The sequence below is a fragment of the Melospiza melodia genome, chromosome 24 (genome assembly GCF_035770615.1).
Source record: "Melospiza melodia melodia isolate bMelMel2 chromosome 24, bMelMel2.pri, whole genome shotgun sequence".
Taxonomy (NCBI): Eukaryota; Metazoa; Chordata; class Aves; order Passeriformes; family Passerellidae; genus Melospiza; species Melospiza melodia.
Window position 1 is genome coordinate 9,682,039 of NC_086217.1, and position 17,587 is coordinate 9,699,625.

General features: G+C 40.5%; 1 protein-coding gene across 6 annotated transcripts in view; it reads left to right on the top strand.

The window, feature by feature from the left end:
• Positions 1-16,729, top strand: part of HELZ (helicase with zinc finger) — an 88,021-nt gene extending 71,292 nt beyond the window's left edge. For all 6 annotated transcript variants that reach the window (XM_063176064.1, XM_063176066.1, XM_063176065.1 and 3 more), the window contains 9 exons: positions 1,413-1,464; positions 2,279-2,472; positions 4,814-5,021; positions 5,490-5,566; positions 5,768-6,347; positions 6,730-6,970; positions 8,130-8,634; positions 11,455-11,707; positions 15,209-16,729. In XM_063176064.1, coding sequence (XP_063032134.1) covers positions 1,413-1,464; positions 2,279-2,472; positions 4,814-5,021; positions 5,490-5,566; positions 5,768-6,347; positions 6,730-6,970; positions 8,130-8,634; positions 11,455-11,707; positions 15,209-15,540 — 2,442 coding nt within the window. In that variant the 3' untranslated portion in view covers positions 15,541-16,729. The remainder of the gene's footprint in view (positions 1-1,412; positions 1,465-2,278; positions 2,473-4,813; positions 5,022-5,489; positions 5,567-5,767; positions 6,348-6,729; positions 6,971-8,129; positions 8,635-11,454; positions 11,708-15,208) is intronic.
• Positions 16,730-17,587: the final 858 nt, after the last annotated feature.

The window sequence follows — 17,587 nt, forward strand, 5'->3', positions numbered from 1 at the left end:
GAGTTTCATAAGAGACTGTTATGAAATAGTAAAGCCTTCAAGACTGTGAGGAGAAAAAGAGAAAGGAAAGGCAGCAGCTCCCTTCCCCAGCTTCCTGGTGGCCCCAGTTGACTTTTATTTACCAATCTGATCCTGAAGCTGCCATTGATCAGGACAGCTCCTCTTACAAACTTAGGTCATTATTTTCTTATAAGCTTATGTAAGTAGGTGGTATTTCAATTTGAAAAATATGGCACCTATAAAATCCAGGTCTGACAGGTTAGAGCAGAGCTTTGTCAGACCTCTGCACATGCTGCTTGCCTCTGACATTGTAACAGATACAGAAATGCTCTGTGCTGGCCATGAGTGATTAAGGCTACAGCTCCTCCACGTTTTCAGATTGAATCTTTCTCTGCTGAATAAACAGGCTTCCTTTGTTTAAGCGCTGCAATGAAAAGCAATTATTATTTTATTTTTCCATAATTCATTTTTCAAATGAGAGGAAAATTTGGAGACCGGTTCTTTAATCTGGTTTATGCATGAGTCAACATTGTCAAACAACCTGTCTTTGTAGCCTGACTAATTTGCTCAGAGTGCTGGAAAACTGCCTAGACTTATCTCCTGGGCAAGAAAAGTTTTGCAGCATCAAAGCGTTTCTAGATTTATTTTAAATTTCTGAACGTACTTAGGTCCAGATTAAGTAAAGTATTTCTGTGCTGCAAAGGACTTGAGAGCATGCTGGCAGTGCTCACAGTTTATGAATATTAACTAATTAGTTGATGCTGCAAACTCATGAGAAAAGTAGGAGGGATAACTCAGGTTTGTTAAAATCCTTTTCTGATGTTTCACCAAGGAAGGACAGTTCCCCCAGCACTGGGGTTCTTTCCTCTCCTGTATTGCACTTTTGGGGAGCAGTCACAGAGGAGCCACAGCCCAGAAGCTGATAAATGAGATGGGGCAGGGAGAGCACCTGAGTAAAACTGGGGCAGCTCCTTTGTCTCCAGCATTCCTGAGCTGGAACCTGGAGCAGAAAATGGATTTTGCTTCCACTGAAGCTGCTGTGGCAGAGGAGTAATGAGGGTTGCAGTGGTGCTGCTCCTGAAAGATGTGGGACAGGGGGAAATAAAATGGTGAGAAAAGAAACTCAGAATACCTGCTGTAAATCTCTTTGCATCTGATAACAGGCCTTGGAGAGGGTTTTCCCAGAGGGAGCTGTAATGACCCACTGGTTAATTGAATTAGTGGTGTTTTGTGTCCAGCTTTGTGAATTCATAGGCAGGTGGTGGAACTGGATGGTTGAATGTGTAAGAATAAATTGTTGGGCTGACTCCTTTAAAACTGTTTTATGTTTAATTATCACGTTCACTTGAAATAAAAAGCTTTGGTTTATGTAAGAAGGCAAAGATCACTATTATTGGTTTTTTCCTTTAAAGGGCAAGGTCCATCATCATAACCAGAATGACCATTTCCCACCTGATGGAATTGGTGAGTGCCTCTGCAGTTCCTGGGGATTTCCTGAGCCCTCTGCAGCTGACAGCAGTGTGACATGCATTGAGAATCTGGTCTCTTCTCTGTTTGAAAGCCATTTACTTGTTGTTTGCATGTGGGAATCAGATTGTTAAATGGACATTTGATATTTCTGAGGCTCACCCTTTATATTTGTTGTGTGCACTTGTTTTAAAGTTTTAACACAAACACAGTTGTTGACCTGTAAAAACAATATCTGTGTTTGAAATTCATCATGTACAGCCCTGTACCAGGGTGTTTGCACTAGAAGGGTTTGGACATCATTTTGCATGCACTGCTTTCTGAGGCACTTAGAAGTTAAATTGTGTTGTCATACATCCAGATATTACTGATCATACCTTTGCAAGGTAGCATGAAACAGCTGAATAATTTTGTTATTAATTTGGAAAAGCATTAGTTTAGAGCTTGTCTTCCCTGCTAAAGGAAGGAGGGTTATTTTAATTTTTGATCAGTGCTTACAGCCACCCTGACTGTCAGCATATTTAATTGGTTTGGGACATTCTTTCATTAATGCACTTACCAGCTACCTGTTTCTCTGTATCTCAACTCCTGTTTTCTGCCTCTTCAAATTTTTGAAATGGAATACAGGATTTGATTAATGCTTTCTGTTGGTGTGTCAGACCTGTGCTGTTAGAGAGTTGCATGCTTACTTTATCAAGATAGATACTGTTAGGATGAAAAAACAAAGAAATGGTCATCTTCATGTTCTTTTTGTGTATAAATCTTCTTTTTTTGGTATATATATATCTTTTATTTTTATCTTTATTTTCAGTTCAGCCCAATCCTTCTGTTCTAATTGGAAATCCTATCCGAGCATACACTCCTCCCCCTCCTCCTCTGGGACCTCACCCCAACCTGGGGAAATCTCCAAGTCCTGTTCAAAGGATAGATCCACACACTGGGACAAGTATTCTCTATGTACCTGCTGTCTATGGAGGAAATATGGTCATGTCTGTGCCTTTGCCTGTAAGAATTCATTTTCTGTTTCTCCCCCCTCCCCACCTCAGTTATTGTGGGCACATAAATGTATGGCATAATCAGATAGTGAATTTCTTGCAGGGTTTTTTCAGCACTCCCAGTCTCTGGGCTTTGCTGGCTTTAGGAGTGGCAGTGCAGAGGACAAGCAGAAAATAAAGACCTGAAAGCTTTGCTCCCCCAAACAACTCCAGGCAGGCTAAAAGCAATTTCATGTTCATGTAATTTGTGTGTTTTAGGCACACCAGTGGAATCTGTCTCATCTGACTTGAGACACCTGCCTCGGAATTATTTGCCTGGTTCAGTTCTTAATCATTGGAGAGACCTCAGTGATTCACACCAAGTTTGTTTCTCTTTTTTGGCATCACACAGCCTAAATTACAAGTTTTGAATGTCTGCAGTGCAAGGTGTCTGAAGTGAAGTGATAAGAAAAATAAGCATAATGGGATGTTTTTCCCTTCCAGAACCTCATAGTGAACCAGTTTCCTCTCCAATCCCTTCCCTTAATGACATTTGGGAACAGAATGAAGATCTCTAAGCACGTCTTTTAGGCTACATTTATGCATGAAATTTTGGATTATAAATAAAACTGTCCCACCAAAATTTGCACACGTTAAAGAAGCAGCCTCTGCTTTATTTTTACCCTTCACAGTCAACATATTCCAGGAGGAAAATGCAAGGAAAGAACAAAGGCTGCAGAAGCTTGTGGAGTAACATGTCTGTGTTGTACACAGCTCCTGAGGACTGTGCAAAGGATGTGGAACCCACACATGCAGATGTGTTTAATTCCATTCATAGTGCTAAATGTTGGAATACAGCTAATTTGTTTTTTTCCAATAATTATGAGTCCTCTGTTGTAATTTGGGTTATGGATGCTGAACAGGGGACTTGCTGTAGTTTCAGTTTTGTGTCTTAGATCAGCTGCAGCTGTAAATTGGTTTTCTTTGCTAGGCCAAGGAATTTTCCTTTTTCCAAGCTTACTAGAAATCTGCATTTGATGGATAAATTTAAATGCAATGAGAAGGCCAGCAGCTGTACCTTTGTCATGCTTGCTCACATTATATTAATATCAAACCAAGGTAATTTAAAAACTCTGTCTTATTGTTCCAAGGTTAATATATTTTTTATGTGTTTCCAATCAAAAGAAATGTAATAAAAACAAGTATTTTGGACTCACCTTCCCTGAGGATGGATTTTTAAATAATTAAGTGGGAAGACTGAGGTACTAATGAGACTGCTACTTTTGAAAAGAGACTTGGAGGTGATTTGGGGTTGTACAGATGCAATAGTAGCCTAAAGTTGAAGCTCAAAGTGCACATTTCAAGGGCAAATAGTAATTTAAAAAAAGAATTGGATGGAAGTTGTTACACTTGAAAGAAGCAGGGACTGAAGTAAAATGTGCTTATGTTTGTGGAAGATAAAATGATGTCTTTGTTTAATGCAGTTTCCATAGCCAAGGTAAAAGCTGGAGGAGGTTTTCTGCTGCCATCACTAAAGGATGCTGTGGCAGCCTCAGTGTTGGGGATGACTCCCTGCACTCTCCTCTTGTTCATAGATTTCCCTTCTTTTAATAAATTCCCTACAGGACGAGTTTGAACTCATTTGATGCAGAGCTGCCTTCCTTAGCATTCCTTTTAGGAATAAACTCGAAGCCATTGTAAAAATCCTGACTTTGTAGCTGCTTTCAGGAGGTGGATTTTGCTTTGCCTCTGCAGCACACATGTCCTGTAGCACAGACACTTGGGACTGTGATTCCCTTGGGCACTCTCTGGGTTCCACCAGTGCTCCTGGGAGCTTCACTGAGTGCCCGGGGGTGCAGAGCTGCAGAATCCCAGCCCTGGGGGCTGCAAGGTCTGCTCCTCACCTTTGAGGCTCCTGTCTTTGTTCCCTCTGATCCACAGCCCAATATCTTGTAACTACCAGGAGAAAGGGCTTTGGATTTGCTTGAATTTCACAATTTCTATTTACTAAGAAGGGTTTAATCTGAAATTTATTAAACTATAATTTATCCATCAGTCTTTTCTCTCTGAACTTCAAAACCACTGAAACAAGAATGGGTTTTGAAAAAATTTAGAAAAATTTTTGCCCAAGGTTCTCCTCAAAAATCTGTGTCGTTGTTTTGCCTGCCCTTAGAGCTCTCCCCTCCCAGCACCAGCTGTAGTTGTGTGTAAGTGTGTCAGGTCATCTAATGCTTGAAAAACTCTTGCCACTGACCTAACACCAGCATGCTTGTTATCACTGCCTTTAATTTATGTACCTTAACAGATCACATCTCTCTCTTTTTTTTTTTTTTTAATTTTAATTTTTGTTTTAATGTTTGTTTACCCCACAGGTACCGTGGACGGGGTATCAGGGTAGGTTTGCCGTCGACCCTCGCCTCATTACTCACCAAGCAGCCATGGCATATAACATGAACCTGTTACAGGCACACGGGCGAGGGTCCCCGATCCCCTACGGCCTGGGCCACCACTCCCCCGTTAGCATAGGACAGCAGCAGCTCCCCCACCAGGACAAGGAGCAGCACGAGCAAACTCGAAATGGTCAGTGCTTGGCGTGGCTCTGCAAGCTGCTCTGCTTTGGGGGGCACTTTCTGCTTGAAATGGGATCGTGGGAAGGATTTTCCTTCCTCCGTCCTTTCTGTGCTTCGCCCTTTCCTCCCTAATCGAGGGATCCACAGATGGGATTTGCCATTACAAATGGAATAACTGGGATGTTGTGAGATTCAGAGGGAATGGGAGGTGGGAAGGGCTGTTGAGGGTGTAATTGTTCCATCTCCCTTCCACAGTACTGCTGATGTTATTTGCAATTAAGCTGGGAGAACTACTTAGTGGTTATTAATGAACAAAGTGTAGAGATTAAAGGGAAAGTGTTATTTAGGTAGATGATACTAAATGTCTGTGGTGCTGTAAATGCCTTACTAATAAGTTAATTTTCTTGTGTCTGAGGGAAAAAAATCCCAAAAAAATAATTTGCCTATGGAAACAAAATAATTTTGTAAATATTTTTAGGTAAAAGTGAAAACACTGCTGGACCTGAAATCAATAAAATTCGAACACCTGAGAAGAAACCTCTGGAATCCAAGCAGGTGGGTTTCCCTTGTCTGGGTATCTGGTTTTGTTTGTTTGTTTATTTTTATGGATTTGGATATTTTTGTTTGTTTGTTATTTCATACTCCCTCTTAATGAATTTCATCATTATGTTTAGTCATTCATTTAGTCAAATCGAAATGTCTTTATTTCAATTTTTTAAATGCAAATCCTCAAAGCCTTTCGCTCTCCTTTTGCAGGTTGATTTAGAAGCAGCCCCTCAGCAGAGAAGCCCAGAGTCCCGTTCCAGTGTGGGTTACCCCAATGCTAAATTCCATCGCAAAGACAACCCTGCCCCCAGGCAGCTGAACCTGCACCTGACCCCGCCCCACTCCCAGTTCGCGGTGCCCAGCCGCCACTTCCAGCACCTCTCCCAGGTCCCGAGGCAGCCCTACCCTCTGCAGCAGCAGCAGCAGCAGCAGCAAAACCTCTTAAACCAACAGCAAAATCACTTGCCTGAACAGCCCAACCAAATGCCACCCCAGCAGAGCCAGGTAGTTCAGCAGCATAATCACTTGAATCAGCAGCCTCCACCACCTTCGCAGCTTTCCCCTGCTTTCCAGGCAGGCCCCAGCCAGTCCTTTTTTAATAATCCCATTCCCCACCGACCACATTCTCCTGCTGTAGATGCTGTGATTTCAGAGCAACACCCCCCACCTCTGTTACAAGAAGTCAGTAATCCTTTGAGGCCTATTGCACAGCACAACCCAGTTCTGCCAACCCACTTGAACAACTTCATTGAAGAGAATCCATCAGGAATGCCCTTAGGGGACACTTTAGGTAGGTGACTTTTCTTTATTTAAATTCAGAGTGTGCAATTATAACTACATTGAAGTGAATATGAAGGAGGTATTTACCTTTTTCAGGCATATTGCTCTGAATTGGGTCATTGTTGGGTTAGTTTCCATAAGTAATGTCATTGAGCATAATTTGCTGCTTGAGGCATGTTTGAATATTCAGCACTTTATTAGAAGATTCATGTTTATATGATTTTCCATATGATTTAAATAACCAGGTTATGCACTGCAATGCAGTTAGTGTATAATAGACCCTGGAATAAACTGTATAAAAAGTATTCTTTCTTTTTTTTTTTTTTTTTCTGACATAAAGATCTTTAAAAAGGGGCATTAGATAAAATTTTTTTTTAAAACTATTTTTATAGATCGTATGCATGGAAATGTAGCTTTGGAAACAATAAGGCAGCAACAACAAGCCAGGTTACAGCAATGGAATGAACATAATGCCTATCTCAGTCAAGGCACTATTCCATATCAACACCATCACCATCCTCATCTACCACATCTTCCTCAGCAACCAATTGGATTACATCAACAGCAGCAAGTTAGGGCAAACTGGAAACTTGCCAGTAATACAGAAGATGAAACAGAGGCAACATATTCAAGGTATTTGTTTACTGAGTCATCAGAGCTTGTGTAAAATTGAGCAGTGGGCACCTATCTGTAACACTGTGATCAAGTGCAAGGCACTTAAAGGTATTGCTTTTTGCTGCTGTTATTATGAAGGTTAAAATAGTTGGCAGGCTGACTTACAACTATGCTTTTATTATGTGTTATGCTTTATTCTGTTAGTATATTGGGTAGTAAAGCTGTAGTGGAAAAATATTTTTATGGAGCTTTTCAGTGCTGTATTTATGGAATGAGGAATGGATAGAGAGTAACAACCTTGTGTTTTTATGAAAGAGGTGTCTGAGTGTAGTTAAGGCCTATTTAAGTTGTAAATTCTTCAATTTGAAGTAGCAGTCTGAGATTTGTGTGCTTAAAAAGAAACAAAACAGCCCCTCCCTAAACACTGCTCCCCAGTGAAACCTGAACTTTTCTTCCTTTTCAAAAAACCTTTGCTTTAAAAGCAGATTTAAAAAAATATGTTTGTATTTGAGATGGAGCTTTAGGGGGCAAGAAAGGAAGCTGTTGAGAATCAACAGAAAAATGGTTCCAGTGGTCATCAACTTTAATCATGTATATTGTAAAGGCTGGATTTTTAAATTGCCTCTGTTTACTGTCATCTCCCACTATGCTTTCTTTTCCATCTGGTTTGTTATAGCCATGGTAAAGCATCTAAATGACCTCTTAGCTGACTCTTTGAAGTGCTGAATTGAATTGACCTTTTGAAGAAGTTTAGAAATATATTGTGAAAGTGAGGGGAGTCCCTGATTGTTCTGGCTTTTGCCTTGAAAGGGGTTAAAATTGTCTTTAACTATGTGAACTTTTTGCTTTGTGTAGTAAAGCAGGAAATCCTTACCTTTAGTTGTCTCTTAAGAGATAACAAAAAATTGATTCTTCTGACTGGAAAGGAAATCTCAAGAGTTATTAAAACTTTGAGATGATTCAGGTGGGTATTTCATCCAATTAATCCTCTTGTGCCTAATTTCTGATTGCTCAGTCGCATCCTTTGAAGTTAGGGTCAGCAAGTGCAAAGATGAGAATATTTAAATTCAGTGTTCTGTTCTCTGAGTTTTCTGTATTTCAAAGAGTGAGATTTCAGCAAAACTTCTTTTTTTTTTTTTTTCCCTCTTTCCCTGCTGCATTTGTTGTGTTGGTGCAGATTCCAGGACTTGCTCCGGGAGCTGTCGCAGCGCGATCCCAGCGAGAGCCGGGACGGCGCCGAAATGCCGCCCCCGCAGTCGAGACTGTTGCAATACAGACAAGTGCAGCCCCGGAGCCCACCAGCACTCCCTTCTCCTTCCTGCAACTCCAACCACTTCCCCAACTTCACTGAGAACAGCAGAGACATTGAACTGCCCACTAACCCAGCATTTCAGCAGCATTTACCCCAAATGTACAACCCCCCTTTCTCAATGCCATCCGAACACATAACCCCGTCTCCCTTGAAATACCTGCAACCTGATGGGTCCTGGACTTATGCTAACCTGCAGCAGAATCACCTCCTGGGGCAGGGCTTTCACTATGGAATACCTCCACTGCCCCACAGGTCGCAGCAAAGCCCTTTTATACAAATCCAGAATCATCAGCACGCAGTCGGTCAGGAGCCATTTCATCCACTCGCATCTCGAGCAGTTTCTGCTTCTTCGCTCCACAGCTTAGAAGAGGTGGGTGTTCTGTCTGCCTTGCACTTGTCCTGTCCTTGTAATATCAAATTGTGTTGTGAAGTGGCCAGGAATGCAAAACACCTCACGCATCGAAAGCTCACAGTGGGAATTTCTGTGAGGTGGAATCGTTCTCTGCCTCTCTGCTGTTCTCCCTGAGCAGATTTGGGGTTCCTGTTGCTGTAGGTGTAATGTTTTCTCTGCTCAATGGAAAGCCTTGGCTTTTGGAATGTTGCTCTGGGTTTTCATGCAGTCATTGCTCTGTGTCTGTGTATCATTTATCTGCAGTGAAAATCAACCACAGCCCAGGTGGAAGCTCTGGTCAGTCAGCTGGGATCACCCAGCCAGTTAACTCAGTGTTGAGCTGTGGATGTGCTTGAGTTCCCTCTCATACGAGACCAGAGCTGTAGAGTTGTTCCAACATGGTCCAAAACCTGATTTCATACTCCCACCCTGCCTGCATTGATTTGTTACAAAGCCATCCCATGTACTTTGAGGGCTGTGTGTTGGAAATCAGAGCCATCCAGCTGTGCTGCCTGAGGCTGGCTCCAGCACACACAGCTGGCTCTGTCCCTCTCCATCTCCTCTTGTCCTGGGCCCTGAGGGGGTGTGCCAGCACTCACAGCTAGGACAGGTCACATTTGAACAGGAAGTTTTAATCTCTGTTGGAATCTGAGGTGCTGAGGAGTGTATGATGTGCAAACACAGAGTATCCTGGAGCCAGCTTGCATTCCAGGAATGTGAGAATTAATATTCTCACTGAGTGCATGTAATCCAATATTTGTACATAAGTGGCTTGTTCTGTGATGCATTTCTGTTAAGGTTTTTACAGAGGCTAGGGAGGGAGCCGTGCTCATCGCTGTCTCACACAATACATATTTAATTTGTTTATCAGCTTCTGAAAACAGAAAATATTTAGTTTATGAGCCTGAATAAAATAAATAAAATTGAATTTCAGTGCATTTTACAAATTTCTGTCTTACACAGATCCAGAGAGGTTAATGGAATCCTCAGGCCCAGCCAGAGCTGTAGTAAGGTTTGAGTTTATAGACATTTAGAAATTTGCTGTCTCACTCCATTAAGTCATAGCACCCTGTATAAAATCTAATACTTTGTGACAACAGTTAATGCTGTCAGTACAGCGGGATGTAGGAACAATGGCTTTTCAGCAGTAATAAACCAATAAATATTCCTATAGAGCTTGTGACAGTTCCTGCTATCTGAAGACAAATAGAGTGAGCCTTTATGTAATTAGTGTAAATTCGGTTTAGTTCTTATTTCTTCTTCCTTTCAAAATATGTGACAGAAATGCCAAATGCAGTAAAAGTGTTACAAGACAGAGACTTGCTTATAAACTTTCCAAAACTGCTTCTTCAGCTGGTGGGTAGGACTGAATGCACAAAGAAATCAAAATGGGGTTTTAGGTGTGTTTTTGACAGACAAGGCACTTGTCAGGGCAGATTTCTTGACTTTTGCTATCCTTACTAAACTGTTTCCTCAATCTCTACTTAGAAAGCTGTTAATTGACTTGATACTTGAAAGCTTTTGCATGTGTTTACTCAAACCAGATCTGAACTGCACATCAGAGGGAATACTGGAGTTATTCTGTGTGGTTCTGTACTTGCAAGTGTCCAGAACTTTGATAAATTCCTGATTGCTTACCAAAATAGCCCTTTTAAACTCAATGAATGTATACTTTTTGGGTTGATTTGAGCAGTAATTTATGTATTTTTTTGTTTGTTTGTTTTGTTGTTGACAAATTTCCTTAGGGGAGTGGATTGACAGGATATCCAAGTGTTGATCCCTTAATTGTGGCAACAGATTTAAGATATAATAAGAAGTTTCCTTTCATTCACTTTTTTCTCTTGTTTTTTGTGGATGCTATAGTAACAATAGTTGGACTCTGCAAGCAAGTTATTTGATATTTGTTTTGCTAATTTCTTGTGACATTTCATTAGGATTTTTTTCCCCTTTACCAAGTCTCGATTTACCTCTGTGAGTTTTCTGTTATTGGTGCTCTTGTTAGTCAGAGCAGATGGGTGTAAATACTGTATTTATTGTTAAAAATAAACTGTAATACAAGAGACTTGCTTTGAATCTTGAGAAAGCTTAGAGGGCCCTTAAGTCTGAACTCTTGAAGCCCACAGGTTAATTGATGGAGCTCCTGCCGTTTACATCTGCATGATCTACAGGGTTTATGGAAGCAAGTAATTTCCGTGGTTTCAGATAAAATTCTCTGCTTTATTTCTCCTGAGGGCACTTGCTTCTCCAGAGCATTTGTTTTGTATGTACAAAATCCAGTATATAAATGTGTCCTACCTACCCAGATCCTGGTGTACAAGTCACCAATTTATCCTTTGGAAAAGGAAAAGCCATTTTTTTCCTGACTGCATTGTAAGAACATTTTTTTTTCCTTGCTCTTTTGTGCTTCCTTTGCTTCATCTGTAAATGCTGGGTATCTTCCTCCTCACTGTGTGATCCAACACCCACGTAGGAGTGTGAGATACAAAGGTTGATAAGAATTAAGAAATCCCAGTTGATGTTCTTTGCACTTCCTTTAAAATTCTGTATTTTGTGTGATCAAAATACGTGATCAGTGACTGCTGTATGCACATATAACTTGAAATGTGTTAGTATTTTGGAAATGCAAAAAACTAGGGGTTTTTGGTAAGACATTTCAGGGAAATTATTGAATGGGAAAATGGTGTTTGATACATGCAGTTTCCCATTATTGAATGGGAAAATGGTGTTTGATACATGCAGTTGAATCAAAAGAGCATAATGCTATTTTACGGTTTGGTTTTTTTTCCCTTTTGTTCACAGTATGAACCAAGAGGACCAGGCAGGCCGTTGTACCAAAGAAGAATTTCCTCTAGTTCAGTCCAGGCTTGTTCTGAAGAATTGAGCACTCCTCAAGACAGTCTTGGTCAGTGTAAAGAGCTTCAGGACCACAGCAACCAGTCCTCATTCAACTACTCCTCCCCTGAGCTGTGGGTGAACTCCTCCTCCTCTGCCCCGTACCCGAACATTCCATGCAACGGAGCCAGCAGAGCCGTTCCCCCCCGGGAGCTGCTAGGTGGGTACAGCTCGGCTGCCTCCTGCCCACAGCCAATCCAAGCTAAGATTCTGGAATTATTTCTTGTTTCAGTTGTTGTAGGTTTGCTTGGAATAATCCCGTTTCTTGGTGACATCCTGTGTCACTGACATGTTTTATGGAAAATCCTTTCCTTAGGATTTTTCCTCTTGAGAAGCTGAGAGGGCTCAGGAACAAAATGTAAGCAATGGTTATCTGCTGCTGTGGGATGCAACAGGTGCATCTGTGATTGGTCTCATGGGGTTGTTTCTAATTAATGGCCAATCACAGTCAGCTGGCTCGGGCCCTCTGTCCGAGCCACAAACCTTTGCTGTCATTCTTTCTTTTTCTATTCTTAGCCAGCCTTCTGATGAAATCCTTTCTTCTATTCTTTTAGTATAGTTTTAATATAATATATATAATAAGATAATAAATCAAGCCTTCTGAAACATGGAGTCAGATCCTCATCTCTTCCCTCATCCTTGGACCCCTGTGAACACGGTCACAATCCTGCTATTCAGCTAAAAAAGCATTGCTGCTTCTTAGGCTTCTCCAAAATCTCCACTAAACCCAGAAAATCTCTTACAGTGGCTTCAAGTGCAGCTGAATTTGTGCTGGAGAGAGCTAAGGTGACTGGTGGGATTTATTTGCAAGATAGATTGATTGTTTCCAGAATCAGTGATATTTTGTGTTGGTATTACAGTCTGAGGGAGCAACACATAAACTGAATTAGTGCTCTCAGCGTTTCTCTAGTAAATTCTGGTACTTCATCAAAGGAGTGACGAGTTTAAATTCTCCCTCACCGTGGAAGAATCTCAGTGGAATGTGGCTTCCCTGGTGGTAGCAGCAGTGTTGATTGATTGAGCAGACAGAAACTAAATTAACTTTTCAGAGATGAAAAAAAAAAGCTGCAAGGAGAGAGCTGGAGCAGTTCTTCTGTTTTCTCTATTTCTTGTGTTTATGAAAAACAATATTACCAGGATAGTACAGTTTCTTCCCTGTGAATTTGCTTTAAGGATCTCCAGTGGTAATTTAAAAACAAAATTAATAAAAATGCAAACAGTATTCCAGTGTGGATATTAAAACCACCTAATAATGTGGAAAAATATTTATAAGCTGGTTTTATTGGCCTTAAAAGATTTAATTGCTTTTCACCAAACTTTATAAATGTAAAACATCTTGTAATTTCATAGTAATTCTGAAGTAGGAACATGCAGAGTAGAGTGAATGAGAAAAGCTCTTTATACCAGCGACAGCACTCAAGAATTAAATTCCTAATGTGCCTTTTAATTTCCAAAATGTGAAAATGTTATTTTGCAAACCCGTATTTATGGCAGCATCTTTCATGCTAAGTTCAAAGCTTCAAGCTCAGGGCACCTCCTTCAATCTGTTTCTATTTTTACTGAAAATCAAGGAGCTGAATGCACAGCATTATGTGGCATTCATCACTGAATTGCTCACACAGAGTTGCTCTCCAAACTCTGTGGTTATCTAAGAGGAACTCAGGAACCCTGGCACATTTGGGTTGGGATCAGCCAGTCCCACATTGCTTTGCTTTAATGAAAAGCTTGAGAACCTGTTTGTGAGTAAAGTCCTCAGAGGACAGATGTGTATGTAAGAAGTACCATATACACACATTTGCTGTCAAATACTAAATTCTAAGTGAAAATACCAAGTTCTCACTGGTAACTGCATTTGCAATGAAATGTTTTTAATTGTAGTTAAGCATGGTTTCTGTTTTGTCAATAAATGTATATGAAACAGAGCCCTGTATCTAATGGTTCATGCAAACACATCTCCATTTAATGGCTGCTGTGGCTTTCCACATTTACAGCTCACTGCCTGTGATCATATTTACAGCCCAAATGTGTTTTATAGAGCTAAGGGTTAATGACCAGCAACTGCTCTGTTCTCGTTGCTGTTGGTTTTTAGCCCTGAAATAAAACCCCATGAGGATGTGATGCTGTGAAAGTCCTGTCCCTGCCTGAGAGGGAGTGACCCCAGACTGATCTCTCCTGCACACCAGGAGTGGCTGTGCCACCAGTGTTGGGTTGGGTCAGGAGGGATTCATGGAGCACAGGGAGAGCTGCTGTCAATTCCTCTGCCTTGTTCTATGCAGGCACTTCCCCCAGAATTGCAATTTGAGAGTTTGATGTGCATTGCTTTTTCTGTTCATGGAAAGAAAATTATTTAAGTTCTCATTCAAGATGTGTATTTCATATTTTTCCTTCTCTTAGACACCTCTACCACACACAGCTTTCACCTCTGGCCCTGCTTGTCATTACTTGTTTTCTCTTGAGTGCTGTGGTTATTTTGGGAGGTTTTTTGCTCATGTTCTGGGTTGTTTGTTTTTTGTTGAATCATAGCAACCCTAGCAGAATTGCTTTGCTTGTGTTCTTTCCATATCCATTCTTCTATGGGTTGGTTTTAGGGTTGTTGGGTTTTTTTTGCTGTTGGTTTTTTTGTTTGTTTGTTTGTTTGTTTTTTTGAGTGCTCTATAAAAAGCAGAAGCCTATGTGTGACCCTTCCAGTGAGAAACTTTATGTTTTTCTACTTTTGCACTCATTTGGTGGTACATTTTTGTAGATGCACTTAAAAAAAAACATTCTATGATTAAAGACTGAAATAATTACAGAATATATCTGTTGCCCAGTTCCTAGACTGTTGCAGATAGAACATGGAGCTGTGTTTCTGTGTAGTGTCTCTCTGGCTGTGCAAGACAGCAGAATTCTCCAGACAAAAGTAAGGGACCTCATTAGGATTCAGGAAATTCATTTGAAAGCAGTTTTATACCTATGGTTTAAAGTACCATTTTTCCTGATAGTTACAGGAGTTGTTAAATGTGGAGCAAGAACATATCAATTAGCAAGAATGCATTCAGCCTGAAATACCAATAATTAGTTGGTTGGCATTCAGGACTCTGAATTGCTGTTGGAGAATGAATTATATATGGTGCTGTAAATTTTAATTTTAGCCTATTAAGCTGTAAAGCAAGAAGAATGAAATACTCTTTGTGCTGTCTCAGTGGATAAAGTGCTTAAATTAGAGTGGATCCCATTGGGAAGCAGCTTCCCCTCAGTGCACCCGGAGAATCCGCTGTGCGGAATTGCAGGTTTGGGGTTGCAGCTGCAGGGTACAAACACACGGGGGATGGGCTTAGTAATGGCAGCCTTGTGCTGCTGCTGCTTGCTCCAGGAGTTGGGAATGAATTTAGATACTTCCAGGCTGGGCTGGATGGGGCTTGGAGCAAGCAGCCCTGGTGGAAGGTGCCTGTGGCCAGGGATGGAGCAGGATGAGCTTTAAGATCCCTTCCAGCCCAGCCCATGCTGGGATGGTGTCATTCCGTGAACTCCATTTTCAGAGTGACTAAACACAGCAGATGGGCGCTGTGGGAGGAGGTTACCAGAGGGGTGGGGTGGTGGCAGCTCTGCCTTTGGGCTTGCTGCAGGTGGCTTGGCTGAGTCAGAGCCGCTCTTTGCTCCAACTGCGCTTTCTCCTTCGCAGCTCCCCCGAAGGCGGCCAAGCCCCCGGAGGAACACCTGAAGGCTGAGAACATCCAGCTCTCCAACTCCTTCAACTACAACGTGCTCCAGCATCTGGGCCAGTTCCCCCCTCTGATGCCCAACAAGCAGCTGGTGGAGTCCAACAGCAGCAGCCCCCAGCCCGCGGGCGGCACCAAACCCGCCATGTCCTACGCCAGCGCCCTGCGGGCTCCCCCCAAGCCCAAACCTCCTCCTGAGCAGACAAAAAAGAACAGCGACCCCCTGTCCTTGTTTCAGGAACTTAGCCTAGGTAGTTCATCAGGTAGCAATGGCTTTTACTCCTATTTTAAATAATCAGATTATTTTTTTTAGAGAGAATTTAATTTTTATTTGTGTCGGTAGATCTAAGATAGTTGGGGCTTCACCTGTAGTTGCAAATATTCCCTTTGTTTATATTGGTAAATATATCCTCACTTAATTGCTTTGCTGCTAGACTTGCAACTAATTTTTTTTTTAATTATATTCCATTATTTTGCATTTTTTGATGTGGGTCGGGTTTTTGGAAGCTTTTCTGTAGGAAGACACACACGTGTTATTTTTTAATTTGTGTAATGTTAATGATATGTTGCATTAAACTAGCAGCTGAGAGATTACCTGTACAACTTGAAAAAAGGAAAAAAAAAAAGGAAAAAGAAAAAAAAAAGAAAAAAAAAGTTTGTCTAAATTGTATTTAAGAAGATTGTAAGTAGCATTTACATTTATTCAATAACATTAGCATACTATGCTGGGTTTCTGTACCAGAAATGGCCAGTTAATGTAAAAATGTATGTTATTTCTGCTTAAATTCATTTAATTTTTTTTTAATAAAGGTGCAGCATCTTCTAAATAATTTCAGTTTTATCAGCTTTTTTGTGAAGGGATGCTGCATTCTCAGACTTTTATAGTTTTAGATTCTGTATGATGTGGTATTGTATTTTCCATCCACTGTAGGGTAAAGTAAAGGCGTTCTTTGCAGACACCTATGCCATTGTTTGGAAACATTCAGATAAAAGTATTGGTATACTTTGAAAAAATAATAAAAAAAAATAGAAAAAAGAAGAAAAAAATTAACAAAAAACCCAAAAAACTCTACATTTTATTTTTGGACAAGCTAATAATATAAGCTTGTTTGAAAAGTTAATTTGATAGGTTTTTTAAATGAATCATGAAGCTGAAAATAAATTTTTAGGTATGTTGGTGCTTAGTAGATTTAATAACTATTTTAAAAAAAATGCGTGAATTTAGTAAAATACTTTTTTGTTTGTTTGTTTAATTTTTTTTCCACTATGCATGTGTAAATGTTTGTAATCTGGCTTTTTCCTCCCCTCTTCTCCAGTGGTATAAAGAATTGTGCCGCTTTAATTTTTTTTTTTTTCTGGTAAAACTTTTGGTACATTATTTGATGTTTACATTAAAATGTGACATTATACAAGGAAATTCAGATATTTTGCTAACTGTTTTGTTTGAGGAACATCATTAAAGAAGAGATTTAATGTTTGTCAAAGCTGTATCCAAATTAATCGAAATCTTCTGGGGATCAGAGTGGTTACCAGGTTATTTATCTCCGTGAACCTGGCCCTTAAGGAATCCAGTCTGAAAAATTAATTATGGGATATTAAAAAAAAATTAAAGAAACAAATGTGAATGAAAATTCAGAAGATAAAATCTTTGTGGATAAAGATTTCTGGTCTTGCACACTGTCCCTGCTTTGTGGCTGGGGAGCTCCAGAGGGGGGTTGTAGAGTTTCTCCTTTATTTCTCCTTAATCCTCCTTTTTACACTTGAAGTAACTTTAAATCTGGGAACTGGTTTACAGGGATGAGCTGGGTGTAGTTCAGAATTCCTCCACTTATTACCTGTGAGAATTGAAATTTTAGAGCTGTGAGGAGGTGATTTCAGATTTTTATAGCTGTCCATGGGACACCTTGCTGGGGAGCAGTGGCTCTGCTCTGTTCAATAAGATTTTTGCTCTAATTACAATCAATCAGGTTCATTTTTTTTGTATTTGACTTCCTGTGTTAAGACAAGGGTCATTATGTAATGGGGTTGATTTAAACTCAGTACACTGCAGAGGTTTGCATATAAATTTTTTATTATAAATCTTTGCTGGGTTATGATTCAGAAACTTATCTGAAAACTTTCTTCCTTCTTTTTGCTGTGAAGCAAAGCTCGTGTAACTCCTTAATTTATTTCCTAATGTTATACCAAACAAACAATGCTGGGGAGGGGACAGCCCCTGCCAAGTTCTGCTCAGCACTTCAGCACAGGGCACGGAACCCAGACGACCCAAAAACGAGGAGAGGCCAAATTCTGCAACCTTGAATCAAGCAAAGCTGCTGTTAAATGGGTTTTTGCCAAGCTGC